The 25,073-nt window shown below is 46.6% G+C and overlaps 1 protein-coding gene across 2 annotated transcripts in view; it reads right to left on the bottom strand.

The window, feature by feature from the left end:
- LOC129822899 (dihydropyrimidine dehydrogenase [NADP(+)]-like) overlaps window positions 1–25,073 on the bottom strand; it is a 213,809-nt gene that overhangs the window by 54,921 nt on the left and 133,815 nt on the right. For both annotated transcript variants that reach the window (XM_055881411.1, XM_055881410.1), the window contains exons 17-18: window positions 7,861–7,981; window positions 7,138–7,257 (exon numbers count right to left, since the gene is read on the bottom strand). In XM_055881411.1, coding sequence (XP_055737386.1) covers window positions 7,138–7,257; window positions 7,861–7,981 — 241 coding nt within the window. The remainder of the gene's footprint in view (window positions 1–7,137; window positions 7,258–7,860; window positions 7,982–25,073) is intronic.

Genomic DNA, 25,073 nt, shown 5'->3' with positions numbered 1-25,073 from the left:
ATAGAGACATTTCAAATGTCATATTATGTATATAAACAGTGTTGTAATGATATGCAAATAGTTAAAATACAAAAGGGAAAATAAATAAAACATAAATATGGGTTGTATTTACAATGGTGTTTGTTCTTCACTGGTTTCCCTTTTCTTGTGGCAACAGGTCACACATCTTGCTGCTGTGATGGCACACTGTGGTATTTCACCCAATAGACACAGTATTGGAGTTTATCGAAATTGGATTTGTTTTTGAATTCTTTGTGGATCTGTGTAATCTGAGGGAAATGTGTCTCTAATATGGTCATATATTTGGCAGGAGGTTAGGAAGTGCAGCTCAGTTTCCACCTCATTTTGTGGGCAGTGTGCACATAGCCGGTCTTCTCTTGAGAGCCATTTCTGCCTACGGCGACCTTTCTCAATTACAAGGCTATGCTCACTGAGTCTGTACATAGTCAAAGCGTTCCTTAATTTTGGGTCAGTCACAGTGGTCAGGTATTCTGCCACTGTGTACTCTCTGTTTAGGGCCAAATAGCATTTTAGTTTGCTCTGTTTTCTATTAATTATTTCCAATGTGTCAAGTAATTTTCTTTTTGTTTTCTCATGATTTGGTTGGGTCTAATTGTGTTGCTATCCTGGTGCTCTGTGGGGTCTCTCTCTTCCTCTTCCTCTCTTCTTCTCTCTGTCTCTCTCTCTCGTCCTCCCAACCCACTTCAAATAATCCCTCTGAAATGAGCTGTGGTTATGCCTGAGCATACCTCCCATTCTGCTAGCTAACCCTTGGAGTGGCCTGGTTCACTTCAAGATACTGCCTCCTTCTCAATTGTCTAAAAAAGTATATCCTCTCCTCTCTTCGCCTACAAGCCGTCATCTGGACTAATTGGAAAATACTTGACAGGTGAAAACAATATGGTAGAAGCTCATCATTAGGCTGGCTTTCACCTGGTCAGTTCTTTCAGATCAATGCAGGTGTAGTAGATGGAGAAGATGAGGAACATACAGACTTTTAAGCCATTGAGAAAGGGAAAGTGATTATGGATCTCAGTGTTAGTACCTGCCCAGGGCAAAATCTTTTTCATGCTGTAATCTTTGAAAGTTCTACAAAGCAGTGCAAGGGCATCACATATCCTTTTTGATAAATCGACTGCATGGAACAAATGCACTTGCCAAAAGTCCATTTATATAAATGTATCAACAAAAACAAACATAGCTTTGCCTGGAAAACACCATTACCAACTGAAGGCAGTGGCTATAATGTTTAGTTGGAAGCAGAACCTATCATATACTGTATAGATCAAAGTCCCTTTATTGACTTGCTTTGTGGCAGGTGAAAAACATCTAGGTGCAAAACAACGTGAAAAATGAAACATGTGCGTCTAGGAAAAATTGTGTTTTCCTGGTGAAATGTCAAGCTTTACGTGGAGCTAGACTTCAAACCGAGCAGTTGACATTTGTGTCTGTTTGGCTTTGCGTTGGGCATAGTAAATATGAGGAGGTGGGGGGGGGGGGGGGGGAATGTGGCGGGTATAACAGAACGTCAAGGAAAACCTGACAGATAAGCCTTTAAACAGCATCTGATCTGACACACACTGGATCAACTGTGAGTCTAAACAGCATCTGATCTGACACACACTGGATCAACTGTGAGTCTAAACAGCATCTGATCTGACACACGCACAGTGAACACACACACACACACACACACACACACACACACACACACACACACACACACACACATATTTACACTGAGCATAAAGTATAAAAAATACTGTACAGTAGGCTCTATTGAAGTACTTTACTAGGGTATTGTAAAAGGTAGTAGCCTACTGTACATTATCTAACAGTCTGTTCACTTGGACTTGCTTTGCTCTCTGATTGAACAGAAGTAGGGAGGAGGGGAGAAGGTGGGCCTAGTGTCCCTGCAGCGGTGTTGGTAGGTGATAGATGCCTGCCTGCCTCTCCACTGGTGCCCCTGCACCACCACCCTACTCCTGGGGGATTCTCACAGGAGCCGGCAGCCATGGCTTAAATGGGAAAAAGATGACATTGAGTCATAAAAAAAATATATATATATATATATATATATATATAAAATACTGCTGCAATAGTTTCCCTATAAATTGTTAATGTACATTGCCTTCCGAAGGCTCCTTTTTCTCCTCTCACTGACGTTGATACGGTGGCTGAGGCTAGGGACTGAAATCGAGCTGAGAGAAAATAGGGATGAGGGTAGAGAGATAGATAAAGAGAGAGAGAGAGACTGGAGTGAAGAGAAAGGAGGAAGGAGAAAGGTAGGAAAAGAGGGGGGAAGAAAGGGGGGGGTCCAACATCAGAGAGCCATGGTCACAGCAGTTCACACAAGACTTTCTTATGGACACAATAGTGACCCTAGTCACACTGAAGGGCAGTGTCATAAGAAAATGCTGCTATCCCATAAATGACAATAACAATGCAACAGCCAACAGGCCAGCGGTAGGGTTGTGGAACAGTGAGGTACACAGAGGGGCCGAGGTAAGAAAACACTATCTCCATGCATTATTGAGTCAGTCTCCACCAATAGGACGGTTACATTCTGTTGTTCTCTCAAACCAGGATTGGTTGGAAGTGAGGTGATATGAGGAGAATAGGTAAAGGGGGAAGTGAGGTGATATGAGGAGAATAGGTAAAGGGGTAAGTGAGGTGATATGATCAGAATAGGTAAAGGGGGAAGTGAGGTGATATGAGGAGAATAGGTAAAGGGGGAAGTGAGGTGATATGAGGAGAATAGGTAAAGGGGGAAGTGAGGTGATATGAGGAGAATAGGTAAAGGGGTAAGTGAGGTGATATGAGGAGAATAGGTAAAGGGGGAAGTGAGGTGATATGAGGAGAATAGGTAAAGGGGTAAGTGAGGTGATATGAGGAGAATAGGTAAAGGGGGAAGTGAGGTGATATGAGGAGAATAGGTAAAGGGGGAAGTGAGGTGATATGAGGAGAATAGGTAAAGGGGGAAGTGAGGTGATATGAGGAGAATAGGTAAAGGGGGAAGTGAGGTGATATGAGGAGAATAGGTAAAGGGGGAAGTGAGGTGATATGTGGAGAATAGGTAAAGGGGGAAGTGAGGTGATATGAGGAGAATAGGTAAAGGGGGAAGTGAGGTGATATGAGGAGAATAGGTAAAGGGGGAAGTGAGGTGATATGAGGAGAATAGGTAAAGGGGGAAGTGAGGTGATATGAGGAGAATAGGTAAAGGGGGAAGTGAGGTGATATGAGGAGAATAGGTAAAGGGGGAAGTGAGGTGATATGAGGAGAATAGGTAAAGGGGGAAGTGAGGTGATATGAGGAGAATAGGTAAAGGGGGAAGTGAGGTGATATGAGGAGAATAGGTAAAGGGGGAAGTGAGGTGATATGAAGAGAATAGGTAAAGGGGGAAGTGAGGTGATATGAGGAGAATAGGTAAAGGGGGAAGTGAGGTGATATGAGGAGAATAGGTAAAGGGGGAAGTGAGGTGATATGAGGAGAATAGGTAAAGGGGGAAGTGAGGTGATATGTGGAGAATAGGTAAAGGGGGAAGTGAGTTGATATGATCAGAATAGGTAAAGGGGGAAGTGAGTTGATATGATCAGAATAGGTAAAGGGGTAAGTGAGGTGATATGATCAGAATAGGTAAAGGGGTAAGTGAGGTGATATGAGGAGAATAGGTAAAGGGGGAAGTGAGGTGATATGAGGAGAATAGGTAAAGGGGGAAGTGAGGTGATATGAGGAGAATAGGTAAAGGGGGAAGTGAGGTGATATGAGGAGAATAGGTAAAGGGGGAAGTGAGGTGATATGTGGAGAATAGGTAAAGGGGGAAGTGAGGTGATATGAGGAGAATAGGTAAAGGGGGAAGTGAGTTGATATGATCAGAATAGGTAAAGGGGTAAGTGAGGTGATATGATCAGAATAGTTAAAGGGGTAAGTGAGGTGATATGATCAGAATAGGTAAAGGGGGAAGTGAGGTGATATGAGGAGAATAGGTAAAGGGGGAAGTGAGGTGATATGAGGAGAATAGGTAAAGGGGGAAGTGAGGTGATATGAGGAGAATAGGTAAAGGGGGAAGTGAGGTGATATGAGGAGAATAGGTAAAGGGGTAAGTGAGGTGATATGAGGAGAATAGGTAAAGGGGGAGGTGAGGTGATATGAGGAGAATAGGTAAAGGGGTAAGTGAGGTGATATGAGGAGAATAGGTAAAGGGGGAAGTGAGGTGATATGAGGAGAATAGGTAAAGGGGTAAGTGAGGTGATATGAGGAGAATAGGTAAAGGGGGAAGTGAGGTGATATGAGGAGAATAGGTAAAGGGGGAAGTGAGGTGATATGTGGAGAATAGGTAAAGGGGGAAGTGAGGTGATATGAGGAGAATAGGTAAAGGGGGAAGTGAGGTGATATGAGGAGAATAGGTAAAGGGGGAAGTGAGGTGATATGAGGAGAATAGGTAAAGGGGGAAGTGAGGTGATATGAGGAGAATAGGTAAAGGGGGAAGTGAGGTGATATGAGGAGAATAGGTAAAGGGGGAAGTGAGGTGATATGAGGAGAATAGGTAAAGGGGGAAGTGAGGTGATATGAGGAGAATAGGTAAAGGGGGAAGTGAGGTGATATGAGGAGAATAGGTAAAGGGGGAAGTGAGGTGATATGAGGAGAATAGGTAAAGGGGGAAGTGAGGTGATATGAGGAGAATAGGTAAAGGGGGAAGTGAGGTGATATGAAGAGAATAGGTAAAGGGGGAAGTGAGGTGATATGAGGAGAATAGGTAAAGGGGGAAGTGAGGTGATATGAGGAGAATAGGTAAAGGGGGAAGTGAGGTGATATGAGGAGAATAGGTAAAGGGGGAAGTGAGGTGATATGTGGAGAATAGGTAAAGGGGGAAGTGAGGTGATATGAGGAGAATAGGTAAAGGGGGAAGTGAGTTGATATGATCAGAATAGGTAAAGGGGTAAGTGAGGTGATATGATCAGAATAGGTAAAGGGGTAAGTGAGGTGATATGAGGAGAATAGGTAAAGGGGGAAGTGAGGTGATATGAGGAGAATAGGTAAAGGGGGAAGTGAGGTGATATGAGGAGAATAGGTAAAGGGGGAAGTGAGGTGATATGAGGAGAATAGGTAAAGGGGGAAGTGAGGTGATATGTGGAGAATAGGTAAAGGGGGAAGTGAGGTGATATGAGGAGAATAGGTAAAGGGGGAAGTGAGGTGATATGAGGAGAATAGGTAAAGGGGGAAGTGAGGTGATATGAGGAGAATAGGTAAAGGGGGGAGTGAGGTGATATGAGGAGAATAGGTAAAGGGGTAAGTGAGGTGATATGATCAGAATAGGTAAAGGGGGAAGTGAGGTGATATGAGGAGAATAGGTAAAGGGGGAAGTGAGGTGATATGATCAGAATAGGTAAAGGGGGAAGTGAGGTGATATGAGGAGAATAGGTAAAGGGGGAAGTGAGGTGATATGAGGAGAATAGGTAAAGGGGGAAGTGAGGTGATATGAGGAGAATAGGTAAAGGGGGAAGTGAGGTGATATGAGGAGAATAGGTAAAGGGGGAAGTGAGGTGATATGAGGAGAATAGGTAAAGGGGGAAGTGAGGTGATATGAGGAGAATAGGTAAAGGGGGAAGTGAGGTGATATGAGGAGAATAGGTAAAGGGGGAAGTGAGGTGATATGAGGAGAATAGGTAAAGGGGGAAGTGAGGTGATATGAGAGTGGGAATCGGTCTAAATTAAGGAAACAAGGAAAACGAAAGAACAATTTTCGAAGACAAACAGTAATGCACATTTACAGTACAGTAATTCTCATATAGTTGTATTTGTCCATCATTTAAGATCACTACAATGACAGTATAATGTGATTTGATGTGGCCTATACCTCTTTATAGACCACACCTTCCACATGACACAGAGTGACTAACTCCAAAAGGCATGTTCATCTGAAATACATCAAATCTGAGAAGACTAGGAGGGGCAGTGTGTTATTTTTTGAAGGCAGTAGATCTCTTTCCCTTTATAACGTCTTCATAAAAGAGATTTCCCTTTCACAGACAAAGTCAATATCTCATAGCAACCTCTGGCTCCTTTGTTTCAAGTCCCTGTGCAATACATGTGCCGTATCACTCAAACCGACTGAGAATGAGAATGAGCGTGTTTTACCCAAAAGGCTTTGCAAGTAAGAACACTTTCCTTCTTTACAGGATACGATAATCAAACGGTTACGCTATGGGAGAAGAAGAATACGATATCAGGAAACAGATCTTCAAGAGAGAGCGTCATTGCAGAGATTGACCATACCTGTCTAGTCTGCCTAAATACTGCTTTTATCTCCATAGAATGTGTGTAATTACCACAGATGGAGACTGAGAACCAAGTAAATGCTTGACATACTGCACAATGAGCAAAAAACTATTATAAGCCAGGCTTTTCCTCATTGGCTGTGATTTCAAGGTTTCTTTACAATAAAGAAAACCTGATTGACGGTGAAACTTCCATCCTACTGAGAGAAAGAGATGCTTACATGAGACTGACAGTAACACTGTAAAACACCTTAAAACATGAGATCCTAATAAAATATCCAGTACACCACCAGAATATTCAGTGCACAGAAAAACATTTAACCAAAACGAAAGAAAAAAAACGTTTTTCTGGTAATTACACATCAAGTTTCCCCATCAAATAAATCAACATTTGCTTGTACACACACCTTCCAAATATCTCACTCTGTCTAAAACAATATTTCAAACTGTAAAAAGAAAAGTGGGTGCTCTCAGTTCCTCTCAGAATAATTGTGGCAGGTTGTTGCTGTCCTTCTTTATTCAGCCTCTCCCATTTCATCCCAGTAGAGCAGAGCAGAGGAAGCATTAGAAGCACTTTCAGACTCATTCTGGTCCATCTGTCACTGCTATTAGAGACAGTGTCCAGCCTCAGAGCCTCAGTGTCTCGCAAAGCACAGCCCCATAAAAACAGCAGTGGAGTGGACCAAGACTACAGCATTTAAACTACAGCACACCCCTTTAAACCCCCACACACTGGCACACACACATGCAAGCAAAAATGCACACACGCACGCACGCACACACACATTCTGGCTGTTCCGGCCCTGAGGGAGTGGTGGGGGGGAGCAGAGGGAAAAGCAGCAAGTCAGACAACACTTACCAGACACGCCGCCATATGTGGTTCTCTTGCCACGGCCAATGCCAGGCCAAGGAGTGCCGTCTGCCTTGAGCCCCATCAGCCCAGATACCGTGTTGGTTGCTGTGACGCCATCTGCACCACCTGCAGGGACACGTTTAGTCATTAGCTGTGGGGGAACGGGCACAGGGCTCAGCTACGCCAGCCAAACCCAGGGCCAAATCAACCAGCACCTTAAAGGGTCCTGCAGTGCACTGTGGAGCACAGCAGGGCGTCTGTTTAGATGCCTGTGGACTTTCACTGTGCCAAGTAATTCCATTAGTGTCTCTATGTTGTTTGGGGTTGTGTCTATCACTTGGCTTTCAAAGGAAAACGATGCAGAAGTGTTTTGTGGGAGAAAGAGAACACGTTCATATGAGGCTGCTACGGTCACTACATGAAGCTAGCTGACTGTAGACTACCAGTTATATTCTAGGGTGGTCAGGACGAAACTATTATGCACAGTTCATGTAAGTCTATCTTTAAAAAAAAAATGAACATCAAAAAGAAACAAAACAACAGATCATTTGAGTACGGTATATTCAATGAACATTGACTTTAGGTTTAGTCTAAATGACATTTTATGCCCTACATAGTGCACTACTTTTGACAAGAGCCCTATAGGGATTTGGTCAAAATTAGTGCGCTACATAGGCTAAGTCCCAAATGGTACCCTATTCCCTAAGTACGTAGGGCTAGTTAGCGTACCTTCGTGTGCTGCCATGGCTATATCCACAATGTTGGTGACGTTGGGGGTCAGTTTGGCGAAGAAGGGGATCTGGACAGCTTGTCTCACCCAGCGGCAGATGTTACGCACTAACTCTGTATCCTGAGGAACAAACAGACAAATAAACGACAATAAGAGAGGAATGGCGATGGTGGTAAAAGAGTGTAGCCGACTGAGTGAGGTGAGAGAAGAGAAGGGGTTGGAGTTGCATAATGCTACCGGTCTGTTATCTGTTGGAACTTGGGAGTGCATGGGTAGAAAATAGTCATGGTTTCTGAAGAAGACCCACTACGGTAAGTTATTCAGGTTAGGGTGCGTCCCAAATGTCACCCTATTCTGTATATGAGCCCTGGTGAAAAGTAGTAATTCGCCTTTTGGGATGCAGACTCGGTTTTCACATGGATGTCACACTGTTAAATCATTAGCACGTCTCATTTAAAACAGGTTGGCTGATGAGGTGGCATTACCAATGGGCAGAGGGAGCATCTGTTTAGGGTTTTCACCCCCAGAAAATCTAATACAAAATCAAATGTATCAGCATCATTCCTTTCAACATGCCTGTAATGGTGAAGCTTAGTCAGTATTTCTCTGTTTTACAGATATCTAAACCCAACTTCAAATCTGTTAATCATTTGTTGTTTGGAGCCCCCTATTGAACCCGGTTCCTTATATTGAGCACTACTTTTGACCATAGCTCTATAGAGCATGTTATTATTACAGAGGCTCTTGTACCTCCCATTGCATCTGTACTTCACTGTTAGTCAGCCCTCCCTCCTCTCTTCATCTGTCTGTATGAGCCTTTCTTCTCTCACCTCATTTTGTTTCCGTTCTTCTCTCTTTCTCCCTCTCAGCCCTCTTCTCACCCAGTCATCTCTCTCTCTCTCTGATCCTCTCTCCATCACCTCTTTATTTCAGAGGAAATGGGCTTATTTTTTGACATATCCAATAACTGTTGGTATATACAGCCTTGAGCAATGGGTTTTACTCTACTGTATAAAAAAGTGATATTTACAAGCAGATTGAGCACTGAGGTCAGTCTCTCACATGGACTAAAGGTTAGCGTTATATTTTTTAAACCATTAGCAATAAATGGATTTGTAAAAAATAAAAAGAATAAATGGAGGGTCCTGAAAGAAAGAAAATACATTTCCCTCTGACTGAATATTTCCTTTCTATTTCCAGGTCATGCTGTGTGATTCAGTAGCACATCAAAAATAACAGCTATTTGTAGAATGATATTTGGCCTGCGTCTGAACATATACTATAAGAGTGGCACTGAGGGGTGAGGTGTGGGTATAGGGGTGAGGGGAGGTGTCGGGGATAGGGGTGAGGGGAGGTGTCGGGGATAGGGGTGAGGTGTGGATAGGGGTGAGGGGAGGGGGAGGGGGGATAGGGGTAAGGGGAGGGGGAGGGGGGATAGGGGTGAGGTGTGGGGGAGGGGGGATAGGGGTAAGGGGAGGGGGGATAGGGGTGAGGTGTGGGGGAGGGGGGAGGTGTGGGGGATGGGGGATAGGGTAAGGTGTGGGGGAGGGGGACTAGGGGTGAGGTGTGGGGGATGGGGGATAGGGGGTGATGTGTGGGGGGATAGGGGTGAGGTGTCGGGGATGGGGGATAGGGGTGAGGTGTCGGGGTTGGGGGTGAGGTGTGGGGGGATAGGGACTAGGGGTGAGGTGTGGGGGATGGGGGGTGAGGTGTGGGGGGATAGGGACTAGGGGTGAGGTGTGGGGGATGGGGGATAGGGGGTGAGGTGTGGGGGGATGGGGTGAGGTGTCGGGGTTGGGGGTGAGGTGTCGGGGATGGGGTGAGGTGTCGGGGTTGGGGGTGAGGTGTCGGGGTTGGGGGTGAGGTGTGGGGAATAGGGGTGAGGTGTCGGGGGTGAGGTGTGGGGGAAGGGGGATAGGGGTGAGGTGTGTGGGATGGGGGATAGAGGTGAGGTGTGGGGAATAGGGGTGAGGTGTCGGGGTTGGGGGTGAGGTGTCGGGGATGGGGTGAGGTGTCGGGGTTGGGGGTGAGGTGTGGGGAATAGGGGTGAGGTGTGTGGGATGGGGGATAGAGGTGAGGTGTTGGGAATAGGGGTGAGGTGTCGGGGTTGGGGGTGAGGTGTCGGGGATGGGGTGAGGTGTCGGGGATGAGGTGTGGGGGAAGGGGGATAGGGGTGAGGTGTGTGGGATGGGGGATAGAGGTGAGGTGTGTGGGATGGGGGATAGGGGGTGAGGTGTGGGGGATGGGGGATAGGGGGTGAGGTATGGGGGGATAGAGGTGAGGTGTCGGGGTTGGGGGTGAGGTGTCGGGGATGGGGTGTGGGGGAAGGGGGATAGGGGTGAGGTGTGTGGGATGGGGGATAGGGGGTGAGGTGTGGGGGATGGGGGATAGGGGGTGAGGTGTGGGGGATGGGGGATAGGGGGTGAGGTGTGGGGGATGGGGATAGGGGGTGAGGTGTGGGGGGATAGAGGTGAGGTGTCGGGGTTGGGGGTGAGGTGTCGGGGATGGGGTGTGGGGGAAGGGGGATAGGGGTGAGGTGTGTGGGATGGGGGATAGAGGTGAGGTGTGTGGGATGGGGGATAGGGGGTGAGGTGTGGGGGATAGGGGGTGAGGTGTGGGGGGATAGAGGTGAGGTGTCGGGGATGGGGGATAGGGGGTGAGGTGTGGGGGGATAGAGGTGAGGTGTCGGGGATGGGGGATAGGGGTGAGGTGTCGGGGATGGGGGATAGAGGTGAGGTGTGTGGGATGGGGGATAGAGGTGAGGTGTGTGGGATGGGGGATAGGGGTGAGGTGTGTGGGATGGGGGATAGAGGTGAGGTGTGGGGAATAGGGGTGAGGTGTGGGGGAGGGGGATAGGAGTGAGGGAGGGGGATAGGGGTGAGGTTCAGGGATGGGGGAGAGGGGTGAGGTGTGGGGGAGAGGTGTGTGGGCGGGGGGATAGGGGTGAGATGTGTGGGATGGGGGATAGGGGTGAGGTGTGGGGAATAGGGGTGAGGTGTGTGGGAGGGGAATAGGGGTGAGGTGTGTGGGAGGGGAATAGGGGTGAATATAATCACATTGGTGCCTAAAAATATGCCAAATGTATTCTAAGGGTGGACAAGAGGGTATAGGGAAGGTTACTCCATAGGAGACAATACAATTCACTTCCAGGATTTGGATAAGATATTAGATTTATGCACTTGTGTCTCTAGCAAGTGCCATCCATAGCAATTTGCCTTGATTTATTCAAGACTTACAAACAGTGTATAAACAAGAGTGGAGAGGAGGGTTCAACCAGTCCACTCCCATCTACCTGCCTGCCTGCCAAAGACAGATAGAGAGAGAGAGAGAGAGAGAGAGAGAGAGAGAGAGAGAGAGAGAGAGAGAGAGAGAGAGAGAGAGAGAGAGAGAGAGAGAGAGAGAGACAGAGAGAGAGAGAGGCCTTATATCTGGGCTCCCTAGAGATGGTTGATAGCGCTGGCTGCTTTCCTGGGGAGATTCATTGGATAGATATTTCTGATCCTGCACCCAGCCAATGTATCAGAAATACTTGAAGCAGTGGATGTATTTCTAGGTTGATTTGTAGGTTGAGTAAGTATCAGTGTACAAAGAGGGGAATGAGTGGATATGCAGACTGTGCTACAATGATGTAATTACTAGCTAAACCTTCGATGAAGAGGACCTTCAGTGAATTCTACATGTATTCGTGTCATGGATGCAATTGGCATTGGCTGTAGTCATAGAATAGCTGATTATTTTGGGATAAAAATAAAATACTAATTAGTATGATAATATTTCTCTTTGAGAAAGAGCGAGAGCAGACACGGAGATACTCTCTAATATTCTCGAACCAGGCAGCCACACAGGAAGAAGAGGGACTAAAACCAATCCTCCCAGAGGGTCATGGGAAATTGCATTATGGCTACTTCAGCACAAGAGGCTGGGTCATGGCCTTCAGCCAAGCACCATTGCCCAACCAGATGCTGCTTGTAAGAACCCTGCTCTCACAGAGGTGGAGCTCTCCCTGCCAGGCATGCCTGGGCCCCTGACAGACAGCTTATTACACAGCAGATGGGGGCCAGGCCAGCTAGCACTCCAGTCTGTGGGGGACATAGGCCGTGGGGGGAGCATAAGGGTGGAGGGCAGAGGGAGGAGGGAGGGGCAGAGGAGGCTAAACCTAAGCCCAAGCCCCCTCCTATTGCAGTTTGGCTGTACAACATATTCTGCTTGGCTGGAGAGACGAAGCACCTGTTTGACAGGCCTGTTACTGGTTCTGGCAAGGGAGACATTCTGTGTCTCTTCTCTATGAGAGCAGGTCTTAGAGCAGACCCTGTTGTACCTCTGCGCTCTGAGACCATTACCTGAAGGTCTGGCAGAGAGGGAGCGGAAGGTGTGACGAGCTACAAACATGCTGTCAACATGAAAAACCCACAGGACTCATACTGTGGATTCTACAATGGGCATGATTCCCAGAGGAGAGCAGGACCACCAGTGTTGGGACACACCGAGGATTTTATCATTCCAGGTTCCATCAGAACGGAATGAACACATTCCAAAACACTAATCCCTCTTGACTGACTGACTGATTGTAACAGTACAGAAGAGGCCATGATGATGAAAATCAAATGAGGCACTAGCCGTTAAGGAGAGGTCTAGTATGAAATGAAAAGAGTTGGTGGAAAGGGTACTTGACGGACATTTTTTATGTATTTCTTTCTTTTCCTTTCTCCCCGTGAGCTGTTTCCGCGGGGCAAGCTGGCATGCGGATTAGTTTCAGCACGACGGGCGGCCCCAGCGGAGGAGCATGTGTGTGTAGAGGGGGAGAAGAAGGGGAGGTGTATCACCCCCAGGCAGTGTTGCGGAGGGGGTGAGGGCTGTTGAGACAGCCGAGCCCACCAGAGAGGAGGGTGGGTTACCACAGGCTTACACCTGAAATTTTAATTTTACAGAGCAAGGTCACGAGAGGTCAGCTCTCTCGTTAACAACCCCAGACTCTCAACGGGAGAGCGGGTGAGTGTATGTGTGTGTGTGTGTGTGTGTGTGTGTGTGTGTGTGTGTGTGTGTGTGTGTGTGTGTGTGTGTGTGTGTGTGTGTGTGTGTGTGTGTGTGTGTGTGTGTGTGTGTGTGTGTGTGTGTGTGTGTGTGTGTGTGTGTGTGTGTGTGTGTGGAGGTGGGGGTATGATGGAAGCTGTTTGTCACCAGGCCGCATGTTCAAAGGGGGCTGAATATAGCTCGGGGAGGAGGCTTCAGTTTTAATTTGTGAATCTGAGGAGTGGAAGAGCGGTATCAAAGGGAAGGAGGGAGAAGGATGTATAGAGGAGCGTTATGGAAGGGAAGGAGGGAGAAGGATGTATAGAGGAGCGTTATGGAAGGGAAGGAGAGAAAAGGATGTATAGAGGAGCGTTATGGAAGGGAAGGAGGGAAAAGGATGTATAGAGGAGCGTTATGGAAGGGAAGGAGGGAGAAGGATGTATAGAGGAGCGTTATGGAAGGGAAGGAGGGAAAAGGATGTATAGAGGAGCGTTATGGAATGGAAGTAGGGAAAAGGATGTATAGAGGAGCGTTATGGAAGGGAAGGAGAGAAAAGGATGTATAGAGGAGCGTTATGGAAGGAGAGAAAAGGATGTATAGAGGAGCGTTATGGAAGGGAAGGAGAGAAAAGGATGTATAGAGGAGCGTTATGGAAGGAGAGAAAAGGATGTATAGAGGAGCGTTATGGAAGGGAAGGAGGGAAAAGGATGTATAGAGGAGCGTTATGGAAGGAGGGAGAAGGATGTATAGAGGAGCGTTATGGAAGGAGGGAAAAGGATGTATAGAGGAGCGTTATGGAAGGGAAGGAGAGAAAAGGATGTATAGAGGAGCGTTATGGAAGGGAAGGAGAGAAAAGGATGTATAGAGGAGCGTTATGGAAGGAGGGAAAAGGATGTATAGAGGAGCGTTATGGAAGGAGGGAAAAGGATGTATAGAGGAGCGTTATGGAAGGGAAGGAGAGAAAAGGATGTATAAAGGAGCGTTATGGAAGGGAAGGAGGGAGAAGGATGTATAGAGGAGCGTTATGGAAGGAGAGAAAAGGATGTATAGAGGAGCGTTATGGAAGGAGGGAAAAGGATGTATAGAGGAGCGTTATGGAAGGGGAGAAAAGGATGTATAGAGGAGCGTTATGGAAGGGAAGGAGGGAAAAGGATGTATAGAGGAGCGTTATGGAAGGGAAGGAGAGAAAAGGATGTATAGAGGAGCGTTATGGAAGGGAAGGAGGGAGAAGGATGTATAGAGGAGCGTTATGGAAGGGAAGGAGAGAAAAGGATGTATAGAGGAGCGTTATGGAAGGAGGGAAAAGGATGTATAAAGGAGCGTTATGGAAGGGAAGGAGGGAAAAGGATGTATAGAGGAGCGTTATGGAAGGGAAGGAGAGAAAAGGATGTATAGAGGAGCGTTATGGAAGGGAAGGAGAGAAAAGGATGTATAGAGGAGCGTTATGGAAGGGAAGGAGGGAGAAGGATGTATAGAGGAGCGTTATGGAAGGGAAGGAGAGAAAAGGATGTATAAAGGAGCGTTATGGAAGGGAAGGAGAGAAAAGGATGTATAGAGGAGCGTTATGGAAGGGAAGGAGAGAAAAGGATGTATAAAGGAGCGTTATGGAAGGGAAGGAGGGAGAAGGATGTATAGAGGAGAGTTATGGAAGGAGAGAAAAGGATGTATAGAGGAGCGTTATGGAAGGGAAGGAGGGAAAAGGATGTATAGAGGAGCGTTATGGAAGGGAAGGAGGGAGGAGGATGTATAGAGGAGCGTTATGGAAGGGAAGGAGGGAGAAGGATGTATAGAGGAGCGTTATGGAAGGGAAGGAGGGAGAAGGATGTATAGAGGAGCGTTATAGAAGGAGGGAGAAGGATGTATAGAGGAGCGTTATGGAAGGAGGGAGAAGGATGTATAGAGGAGCGTTATGGAAGGGAAGGAGAGAAAAGGATGTATAGAGGAGCGTTATGGAAGGGAAGGAGGGAAAAGGATGTATAGAGGAGCGTTATGGAAGGGAAGGAGGGAGGAGGATGTATAGAGGAGCGTTATGGAAGGAGGGAAAAGGATGTATAGAGGAGCGTTATGGAAGGAGGGAAAAGGATGTATAGAGGAGCGTTATGGAAGGGAAGGAGGGAGAAGGATGTATAGAGGAGCGTTATGGAAGGGAAGGAGGGAAAAGGATGTATAGAGGAGCGTTATGGAAGGAGGGAAAAGGATGTATAGAGGAGCGTTATGGAAGGGAAGGAGGGAGAAGGATGTATAGAGGAGCGTTATGGAAGGGAAGGAGAGAAAAGGATGTATAGAGGAGCGTTATGGAAGGGAAGGAGGGAAAAGGATGTATAGAGGAGCGTTATGGAAGGAGGGAAAAGGATGTATAGAGGAGCGTTATGGAAGGGAAGGAGGGAAAAGGATGTATAGAGGAGCGTTATGGAAGGGAAGGAGGGAAAAGGATGTATAGAGGAGCGTTATGGAAGGAGGGAAAAGGATGTATAGAGGAGCGTTATGGAAGGAGGGAAAAGGATGTATAGAGGAGCGTTATGGAAGGGAAGGAGGGAGAAGGATGTATAGAGGAGCGTTATGGAAGGAGAGAAAAGGATGTATAGAGGAGCGTTATGGAAGGGAAGGAGAGAAAAGGATGTATAGAGGAGCGTTATGGAAGGGAAGGAGGGAGAAGGATGTATAGAGGAGCGTTATGGAAGGAGAGAAAAGGATGTATAGAGGAGCGTTATGGAAGGGAAGGAGGGAAAAGGATGTATAGAGGAGCGTTATAGAAGGAGGGAGAAGGATGTATAGAGGAGCGTTATAGAAGGAGGGAGAAGGATGTATAGAGGAGCGTTATGGAAGGAGGGAGAAGGATGTATAGAGGAGCGTTATGGAAGGGAAGGAGGGAAAAGGATGTATAGAGGAGCGTTATGGAAGGAGGGAGAAGGATGTATAGAGGAGCGTTATGGAAGGGGAGAAAAGGATGTATAGAGGAGCGTTATGGAAGGGAAGGAGGGAAAAGGATGTATAGAGGAGCGTTATGGAAGGGAAGGAGGGAAAAGGATGTATAGAGGAGCGTTATGGAAGGGAAGGAGAGAAAAGGATGTATAGAGGAGCGTTATGGAAGGAGAGAAAAGGATGTATAGAGGAGCGTTATGGAAGGGAAGGAGAGAAAAGGATGTATAGAGGAGCGTTATGGAAGGAGAGAAAAGGATGTATAGAGGAGCGTTATGGAAGGGAAGGAGGGAAAAGGATGTATAGAGGAGCGTTATGGAAGGGAAGGAGAGAAAAGGATGTATAGAGGAGCGTTATGGAAGGAGGGAAAAGGATGTATAGAGGAGCGTTATGGAAGGAGGGAAAAGGATGTATAGAGGAGCGTTATGGAAGGGAAGGAGAGAAAAGGATGTATAAAGGAGCGTTATGGAAGGGAAGGAGGGAGAAGGATGTATAGAGGAGCGTTATGGAAGGAGAGAAAAGGATGTATAGAGGAGCGTTATGGAAGGAGGGAAAAGGATGTATAGAGGAGCGTTATGGAAGGGGAGAAAAGGATGTATAGAGGAGCGTTATGGAAGGGAAGGAGGGAAAAGGATGTATAGAGGAGCGTTATGGAAGGGAAGGAGAGAAAAGGATGTATAGAGGAGCGTTATGGAAGGGAAGGAGGGAGAAGGATGTATAGAGGAGCGTTATGGAAGGGAAGGAGAGAAAATGATGTATAGAGGAGCGTTATGGAAGGAGGGAAAAGGATGTATAAAGGAGCGTTATGGAAGGGAAGGAGGGAAAAGGATGAAAAGAGGAGCGTTATGGAAGGGAAGGAGAGAAAAGGATGTATAGAGGAGCGTTATGGAAGGGAAGGAGAGAAAAGGATGTATAGAGGAGCGTTATGGAAGGGAAGGAGGGAGAAGGATGTATAGAGGAGCGTTATGGAAGGGAAGGAGAGAAAAGGATGTATAAAGGAGCGTTATGGAAGGGAAGGAGAGAAAAGGATGTATAGAGGAGCGTTATGGAAGGGAAGGAGAGAAAAGGATGTATAAAGGAGCGTTATGGAAGGGAAGGAGGGAGAAGGATGTATAGAGGAGAGTTATGGAAGGAGAGAAAAGGATGTATAAAGGAGCGTTATGGAAGGAGAGAAAAGGATGTATAAAGGAGCGTTATGGAAGGAGAGAAAAGGATGTATAGAGGAGCGTTATGGAAGGGAAGGAGGGAAAAGGATGTATAGAGGAGCGTTATGGAAGGGAAGGAGGGAGGAGGATGTATAGAGGAGCGTTATGGAAGGGAAGGAGGGAGAAGGATGTATAGAGGAGCGTTATGGAAGGGAAGGAGGGAGAAGGATGTATAGAGGAGCGTTATAGAAGGAGGGAGAAGGATGTATAGAGGAGCGTTATGGAAGGAGGGAGAAGGATGTATAGAGGAGCGTTATGGAAGGGAAGGAGAGAAAAGGATGTATAGAGGAGCGTTATGGAAGGGAAGGAGGGAAAAGGATGTATAGAGGAGCGTTATGGAAGGGAAGGAGGGAAAAGGATGTATAGAGGAGCGTTATGGAAGGAGGGAAAAGGATGTATAGAGGAGCGTTATGGAAGGGAAGGAGGGAAAAGGATGTATAGAGGAGCGTTATGGAAGGGAAGGAGGGAGAAGGATGTATAGAGGAGCGTTATGGAAGGAGAGAAAAGGATGTATAGAGGAGCGTTATGGAAGGGAAGGAGAGAAAAGGATGTATAGAGGAGCGTTATGGAAGGGAAGGAGGGAGAAGGATGTATAGAGGAGCGTTATGGAAGGAGAGAAAAGGATGTATAGAGGAGCGTTATGGAAGGGAAGGAGGGAAAAGGATGTATAGAGGAGCGTTATAGAAGGAGGGAGAAGGATGTATAGAGGAGCGTTATAGAAGGAGGGAGAAGGATGTATAGAGGAGCGTTATGGAAGGAGGGAGAAGGATGTATAGAGGAGCGTTATGGAAGGGAAGGAGGGAAAAGGATGTATAGAGGAGCGTTATGGAAGGAGGGAGAAGGATGTATAGAGGAGCGTTATGGAAGGGGAGAAAAGGATGTATAGAGGAGCGTTATGGAAGGGAAGGAGGGAAAAGGATGTATAGAGGAGCGTTATGGAAGGGAAGGAGGGAGAAGGATGTATAGAGGAGCGTTATGGAAGGAGGGAAAAGGATGTATAGAGGAGCGTTATGGAAGGGAAGGAGAGAAAAGGATGTATAGAGGAGCGTTATGGAAGGGAAGGAGGGAGAAGGATGTATAGAGGAGCGTTATGGAAGGAGGGAGAAGGATGTATAGAGGAGCGTTATGGAAGGGAAGGAGAGAAAAGGATGTATAGAGGAGCGTTATGGAAGGAGGGAGAAGGATGTATAGAGGAGCGTTATGGAAGGAGGGAGAAGGATGTATAGAGGAGCGTTATGGAAGGGGAGAAAAGGATGTATAGAGGAGCGTTATGGAAGGGAAGGAGGGAAAAGGATGTATAGAGGAGCGTTATGGAAGGGAAGGAGGGAGAAGGATGTATAGAGGAGCGTTATGGAAGGAGGGAGAAGGATGTATAGAGGAGCGTTATGGAAGGGGAGAAAAGGATGTATAGAGGAGCGTTATGGAAGGAGGGAAAAGGATGTATAGAGGAGCGTTATGGAAGGGAAGGAGAGAAAAGGATGTATAGAGGAGCGTTATGGAAGGAGGGAAAAGGATGTATAGAGGAGCGTTATGGAAGGGAAGGAGAGAAAAGGATGTATAAAGGAGCGTTATGGAAGGGAAGGAGGGAGAAGGATGTATAGAGGAGAGTTATGGAAGGAGAGAAAAGGATGTATAAAGGAGCGTTATGGAAGGAGAGAAAAGGATGTATAAAGGAGCGTTATGGAAGGAGAGAAAAGGATGTATAGAGGAGCGTTATGGAAGGGAAGGAGGGAAAAGGATGTATAGAGGAGCGTTATGGAAGGGAAGGAGGGAGGAGGATGTATAGAGGAGCGTTATGGAAGGGAAGGAGGGAGAAGGATGTATAGAGGAGCGTTATGGAAGGGAAGGAGGGAGAAGGATGTATAGAGGAGCGTTATAGAAGGAGGGAGAAGGATGTATAGAGGAGCGTTATGGAAGGAGGGAGAAGGATGTATAGAGGAGCGTTATGGAAGGGAAGGAGAGAAAAGGATGTATAGAGGAGCGTTATGGAAGGGAAGGAGGGAAAAGGATGTATAGAGGAGCGTTATGGAAGGGAAGGAGGGAAAAGGATGTATAGAGGAGCGTTATGGAAGGAGGGAAAAGGATGTATAGAGGAGCGTTATGGAAGGGAAGGAGGGAAAAGGATGTATAGAGGAGCGTTATGGAAGGGAAGGAGGGAGAAGGATGTATAGAGGAGCGTTATGGAAGGAGAGAAAAGGATGTATAGAGGAGCGTTATGGAAGGGAAGGAGAGAAAAGGATGTATAGAGGAGCGTTATGGAAGGGAAGGAGGGAGAAGGATGTATAGAGGAGCGTTATGGAAGGAGAGAAAAGGATGTATAGAGGAGCGTTATGGAAGGGAAGGAGGGAAAAGGATGTATAGAGGAGCGTTATAGAAGGAGGGAGAAGGATGTATAGAGGAGCGTTATAGAAGGAGGGAGAAGGATGTATAGAGGAGCGTTATGGAAGGAGGGAGAAGGATGTATAGAGGAGCGTTATGGAAGGGAAGGAGGGAAAAGGATGTATAGAGGAGCGTTATGGAAGGAGGGAGAAGGATGTATAGAGGAGCGTTATGGAAGGGGAGAAAAGGATGTATAGAGGAGCGTTATGGAAGGGAAGGAGGGAAAAGGATGTATAGAGGAGCGTTATGGAAGGGAAGGAGGGAGAAGGATGTATAGAGGAGCGTTATGGAAGGAGGGAAAAGGATGTATAGAGGAGCGTTATGGAAGGGAAGGAGAGAAAAGGATGTATAGAGGAGCGTTATGGAAGGGAAGGAGGGAGAAGGATGTATAGAGGAGCGTTATGGAAGGAGGGAGAAGGATGTATAGAGGAGCGTTATGGAAGGGAAGGAGAGAAAAGGATGTATAGAGGAGCGTTATGGAAGGAGGGAGAAGGATGTATAGAGGAGCGTTATGGAAGGAGGGAGAAGGATGTATAGAGGAGCGTTATGGAAGGGGAGAAAAGGATGTATAGAGGAGCGTTATGGAAGGGAAGGAGGGAAAAGGATGTATAGAGGAGCGTTATGGAAGGGAAGGAGGGAGAAGGATGTATAGAGGAGCGTTATGGAAGGAGGGAGAAGGATGTATAGAGGAGCGTTATGGAAGGGGAGAAAAGGATGTATAGAGGAGCGTTATGGAAGGAGGGAAAAGGATGTATAGAGGAGCGTTATGGAAGGGAAGGAGAGAAAAGGATGTATAGAGGAGCGTTATGGAAGGAGGGAAAAGGATGTATAGAGGAGCGTTATGGAAGGGAAGGAGAGAAAAGGATGTATAAAGGAGCGTTATGGAAGGGAAGGGGAGAAAAGGATGTATAGAGGAGCGTTATGGAAGGAGGGAAAAGGATGTATAGAGGAGCGTTATGGAAGGGAAGGAGAGAAAAGGATGTATAGAGGAGCGTTATGGAAGGGAAGGGGAGAAAAGGATGTATAGAGGAGCGTTATGGAAGGGAAGGGGAGAAAAGGATGTATAGAGGAGCGTTATGGAAGGAGGGAAAAGGATGTATAGAGGAGCGTTATGGAAGGGAAGGAGAGAAAAGGATGTATAGAGGAGCGTTATGGAAGGGAAGGAGGGAAAAGGATGTATAGAGGAGCGTTATGGAAGGGAAGGAGGGAGAAGGATGTATAGAGGAGCGTTATGGAAGGAGGGAGAAGGATGTATAGAGGAGCGTTATGGAAGGGGAGAAAAGGATGTATAGAGGAGCGTTATGGAATGGAAGGAGAGAAAAGGATGTATAGAGGAGCGTTATGGAAGGGAAGGAGAGAAAAGGATGTATAGAGGAGCGTTATGGAAGGGAAGGAGAGAAAAGGATGTATAGAGGAGCGTTATGGAAGGGAAGGAGAGAAAAGGATGTATAGAGGAGCGTTATGGAAGGGAAGGAGAGAAAAGGATGTATAGAGGAGCGTTATGGAAGGGGAGAAAAGGATGTATAGAGGAGCGTTATGGAAGGGAAGGAGGGAAAAGGATGTATAGAGGAGTGTTATGGAAGGGAAGGAGGGAAAAGGATGTATAGAGGAGCGTTATGGAAGGGAAGGAGAGAAAAGGATGTATAGAGGAGCGTTATGGAAGGGAAGGAGAGAAAAGGATGTATAGAGGAGCGTTATGGAAGGGAAGGAGAGAAAAGGATGTATAGAGGAGCGTTATGGAAGGGAAGGAGAGAAAAGGATGTATAGAGGAGCGTTATGGAAGGGAAGGAGGGAGAAGGATGTATAGAGGAGCGTTATGGAATGGAAGGAGGGAAAAGGATGTATAGAGGAGCGTTATGGAAGGAGAGAAAAGGATGTATAGAGGAGCGTTATGGAAGGGGAGAAAAGGATGTATAGAGGAGCGTTATGAAAGGAGGGAAAAGGATGTATAGAGGAGCGTTATGGAAGGAGGGAAAAGGATGTATAGAGGAGCGTTATGGAAGGAGAGAAAAGGATGTATAGAGGAGCGTTATGGAAGGAGGGAAAAGGATGTATAGAGGAGCGTTATGGAAGGAGGGAAAAGGATGTATAGAGGAGCGTTATGGAAGGAGGGAAAAGGATGTATAGAGGAGCGTTATGGAAGGAGGGAAAAGGATGTATAGAGGAGCGTTATGGAAGGAGGGAAAAGGATGTATAGAGGAGCGTTATGGAATGGAAGGAGAGAAAAGGATGTATAGAGGAGCGTTATGGAAGGAGGGAAAAGGATGTATAAAGGAGCGTTATGGAAGGGAAGGAGAGAAAAGGATGTATAGAGGAGCGTTATGGAAGGAGAGAAAAGGATGTATAGAGGAGCGTTATGGAAGGGAAGGAGAGAAAAGGATGTATAGAGGAGCGTTATGGAAGGGAAGGAGAGAAAAGGATGTATAGAGGAGCGTTATGGAAGGGAAGGAGGGAGAAGGATGTATAGAGGAGCGTTATGGAAGGAGGGAAAAGGATGTATAGAGGAGCGTTATGGAAGGGAAGGAGGGAAAAGGATGTATAGAGGAGCGTTATGGAAGGGAAGGAGGGAAAAGGATGTATAGAGGAGCGTTATGGAAGGAGGGAGAAGGATGTATAGAGGAGCGTTATGGAAGGGAAGGAGGGAAAAGGATGAAAAGAGGAGCGTTATGGAAGGGAAGGAGGGAGGAGGATGTATAGAGGAGCGTTATGGAAGGGAAGGAGGGAAAAGGATGTATAGAGGAGCGTTATGGAAGGGAAGGAGGGAAAAGGATGTATAGAGGAGCGTTATGGAAGGAGAGAAAAGGATGTATAGAGGAGCGTTATGGAAGGAGAGAAAAGGACGTATAGAGGAGCGTTATGGAAGGGAAGGAGAGAAAAGGATGTATAGAGGAGCGTTATGGAAGGGAAGGAGGGAAAAGGATGAAAAGAGGAGCGTTATGGAAGGAGGGAGAAGGATGTATAGAGGAGCGTTATGGAATGGAAGGAGAGAAAAGGATGTATAGAGGAGCGTTATGGAAGGGAAGGAGGGAGAAGGATGTATAGAGGAGCGTTATGGAAGGGAAGGATGTATAGAGGAGCGTTATGGAAGGGAAGGAGAGAAAAGGATGTATAGAGGAGCGTTATGGAAGGGAAGGAGGGAAAAGGATGAAAAGAGGAGCGTTATGGAAGGAGGGAGAAGGATGTATAGAGGAGCGTTATGGAATGGAAGGAGGGAAAAGGATGAAAAGAGGAGCGTTATGGAAGGAGGGAGAAGGATGTATAGAGGAGCGTTATGGAAGGAGGGAAAAGGATGTATAGAGGAGCGTTATGGAAGGAGGGAAAAGGATGTATAGAGGAGCGTTATGGAAGGGAAGGAGAGAAAAGGATGTATAGAGGAGCGTTATGGAAGGGAAGGAGGGAAAAGGATGAAAAGAGGAGCGTTATGGAAGGAGGGAGAAGGATGTATAGAGGAGCGTTATGGAATGGAAGGAGGGAAAAGGATGAAAAGAGGAGCGTTATGGAAGGAGGGAGAAGGATGTATAGAGGAGCGTTATGGAAGGAGGGAAAAGGATGTATAGAGGAGCGTTATGGAAGGAGGGAGAAGGATGTATAGAGGAGCGTTATGGAAGGGAAGGAGGGAGAAGGATGTATAGAGGAGCGTTATGGAAGGGAAGGAGAGAAAAGGATGTATAGAGGAGCGTTATGGAAGGGAAGGAGAGAAAAGGATGTATAGAGGAGCGTTATGGAAGGGAAGGAGGGAGAAGGATGTATAGAGGAGCGTTATGGAAGGGAAGGAGGGAAAAGGATGTATAGAGGAGCGTTATGGAAGGGAAGGAGAGAAAAGGATGTATAAAGGAGCGTTATGGAAGGGAAGGAGAGAAAAGGATGTATAGAGGAGCGTTATGGAAGGGAAGGAGAGAAAAGGATGTATAAAGGAGCGTTATGGAAGGGAAGGAGAGAAAAGGATGTATAAAGGAGCGTTATGGAAGGGAAGGAGGGAGAAGGATGTATAAAGGAGCGTTATGGAAGGGAAGGAGGGAGAAGGATGTATAGAGGAGCGTTATGGAAGGGAAGGAGGGAAAAGGATGTATAGAGGAGCGTTATGGAAGGGAAGGAGGGAGAAGGATGTATAGAGGAGCGTTATGGAAGGGGAGAAAAGGATGTATAGAGGAGCGTTATGGAAGGGAAGGAGAGAAAAGGATGTATAAAGGAGCGTTATGGAAGGGAAGGAGGGAGAAGGATGTATAGAGGAGCGTTATGGAAGGGGAGAAAAGGATGTATAGAGGAGCGTTATGGAAGGGAAGGAGGGAGAAGGATGTATAGAGGAGCGTTATGGAAGGGAAGGAGGGAAAAGGATGTATAGAGGAGCGTTATGGAAGGGAAGGAGGGAGAAGGATGTATAGAGGAGCGTTATGGAAGGAGAGAAAAGGATGTATAGAGGAGCGTTATGGAAGGGAAGGAGAGAAAAGGATGTATAGAGGAGCGTTATGGAAGGAGAGAAAAGGATGTATAGAGGAGCGTTATGGAAGGGAAGGAGGGAAAAGGATGTATAGAGGAGCGTTATGGAAGGGAAGGAGGGAGAAATGACTTCCCTGTGGTTGCTGAGGCAAACGTGAATAAGAGATATGAGGTAACGGAACCAAAGTCTACATTCCTTCAAGCTAGGCATTGTGTGTTAACCACTCACTCATTAGACTGCACTCACTAACCACATCATAATGACACGTGTGATCAAATGAAAAATCATGACAACTGCCATCAAATGAGAATGAAACTCATACAAAAAACATTGTGATAATGACATTGTGATAAACACTTACAGGCCAAGTACATCCTCATCATCGCTTCTAAATAAAGCGAAGCCGGTTCAAAAGGGAAACCCAAGTGTGGTGGCATCAGCTGATCGCATCAGAGTCGTTCAATATGCTCATGTTGCAAGGTTTGGCTGCTACAGGGTTGTCATTGATTGCGAGGATCAACCATGTTGCTGCTCTGCTGTTGTCAATAGCCGGCTAAACTAGCTAGCTGAGTAGAATTAGTCTATCATATCTATTATATACTTTCTTTGTTCCCAATGCCAGTTTTGGGGCATAGTCTGTTCTCTGGGCCAACATACCCCACATCACCCCTAACTTTAACCCCTAACTTTAACTTCCTCAGATTTCAAGTTATCACCTTGAACCTTAGTGGGGAAGCTGACACTGTATCGCGTTGCGATGAATAACCAAGGCTTGCTTTAGCTACCAGCCATGTGGATTGGCTCCTGATTCTAGCATTACCTAGATCCTGTGGGCTTGCTAAACACCCACATGGCGATCCGCTGTTGACGATCAAGCGTCAATCACCTCTAATGTAAACGTTCTGTCAGAGAGCTTATTTCAGACACACTAATATGCAGGCTTATTCTAGTAATCTATGGGGTCGATTTCCTCTCGTTACCAGGTCGTCATCTATTCTTCTCTCATGACTTACCGGCATATACTATTAGGCATAAGCTTCAGCTCAGGTACTCTATGTTGTAGGCCTAGGTTTTAGATTATCACGTCACTTTCACTGTGCACGCTGTGCATGTATCAGTAGTGACATTAGGCTATTTGGATAGCACAGGTGGTTATATGTAGCTACCATTTTAGTTTTCGGTTTTGGGGGTTTGTTCGTGTTATGGAATTTAATGGTATGTCATGGCCACTGCAGCAGTCATTGTCTGGTCTTCCCTCCGT

Source organism: Salvelinus fontinalis, chromosome 25 (genome assembly GCF_029448725.1).
Source record: "Salvelinus fontinalis isolate EN_2023a chromosome 25, ASM2944872v1, whole genome shotgun sequence".
Taxonomy (NCBI): domain Eukaryota; kingdom Metazoa; phylum Chordata; class Actinopteri; order Salmoniformes; family Salmonidae; genus Salvelinus; species Salvelinus fontinalis.
This window is presented reverse-complemented; position numbering and strand designations above follow the sequence as displayed.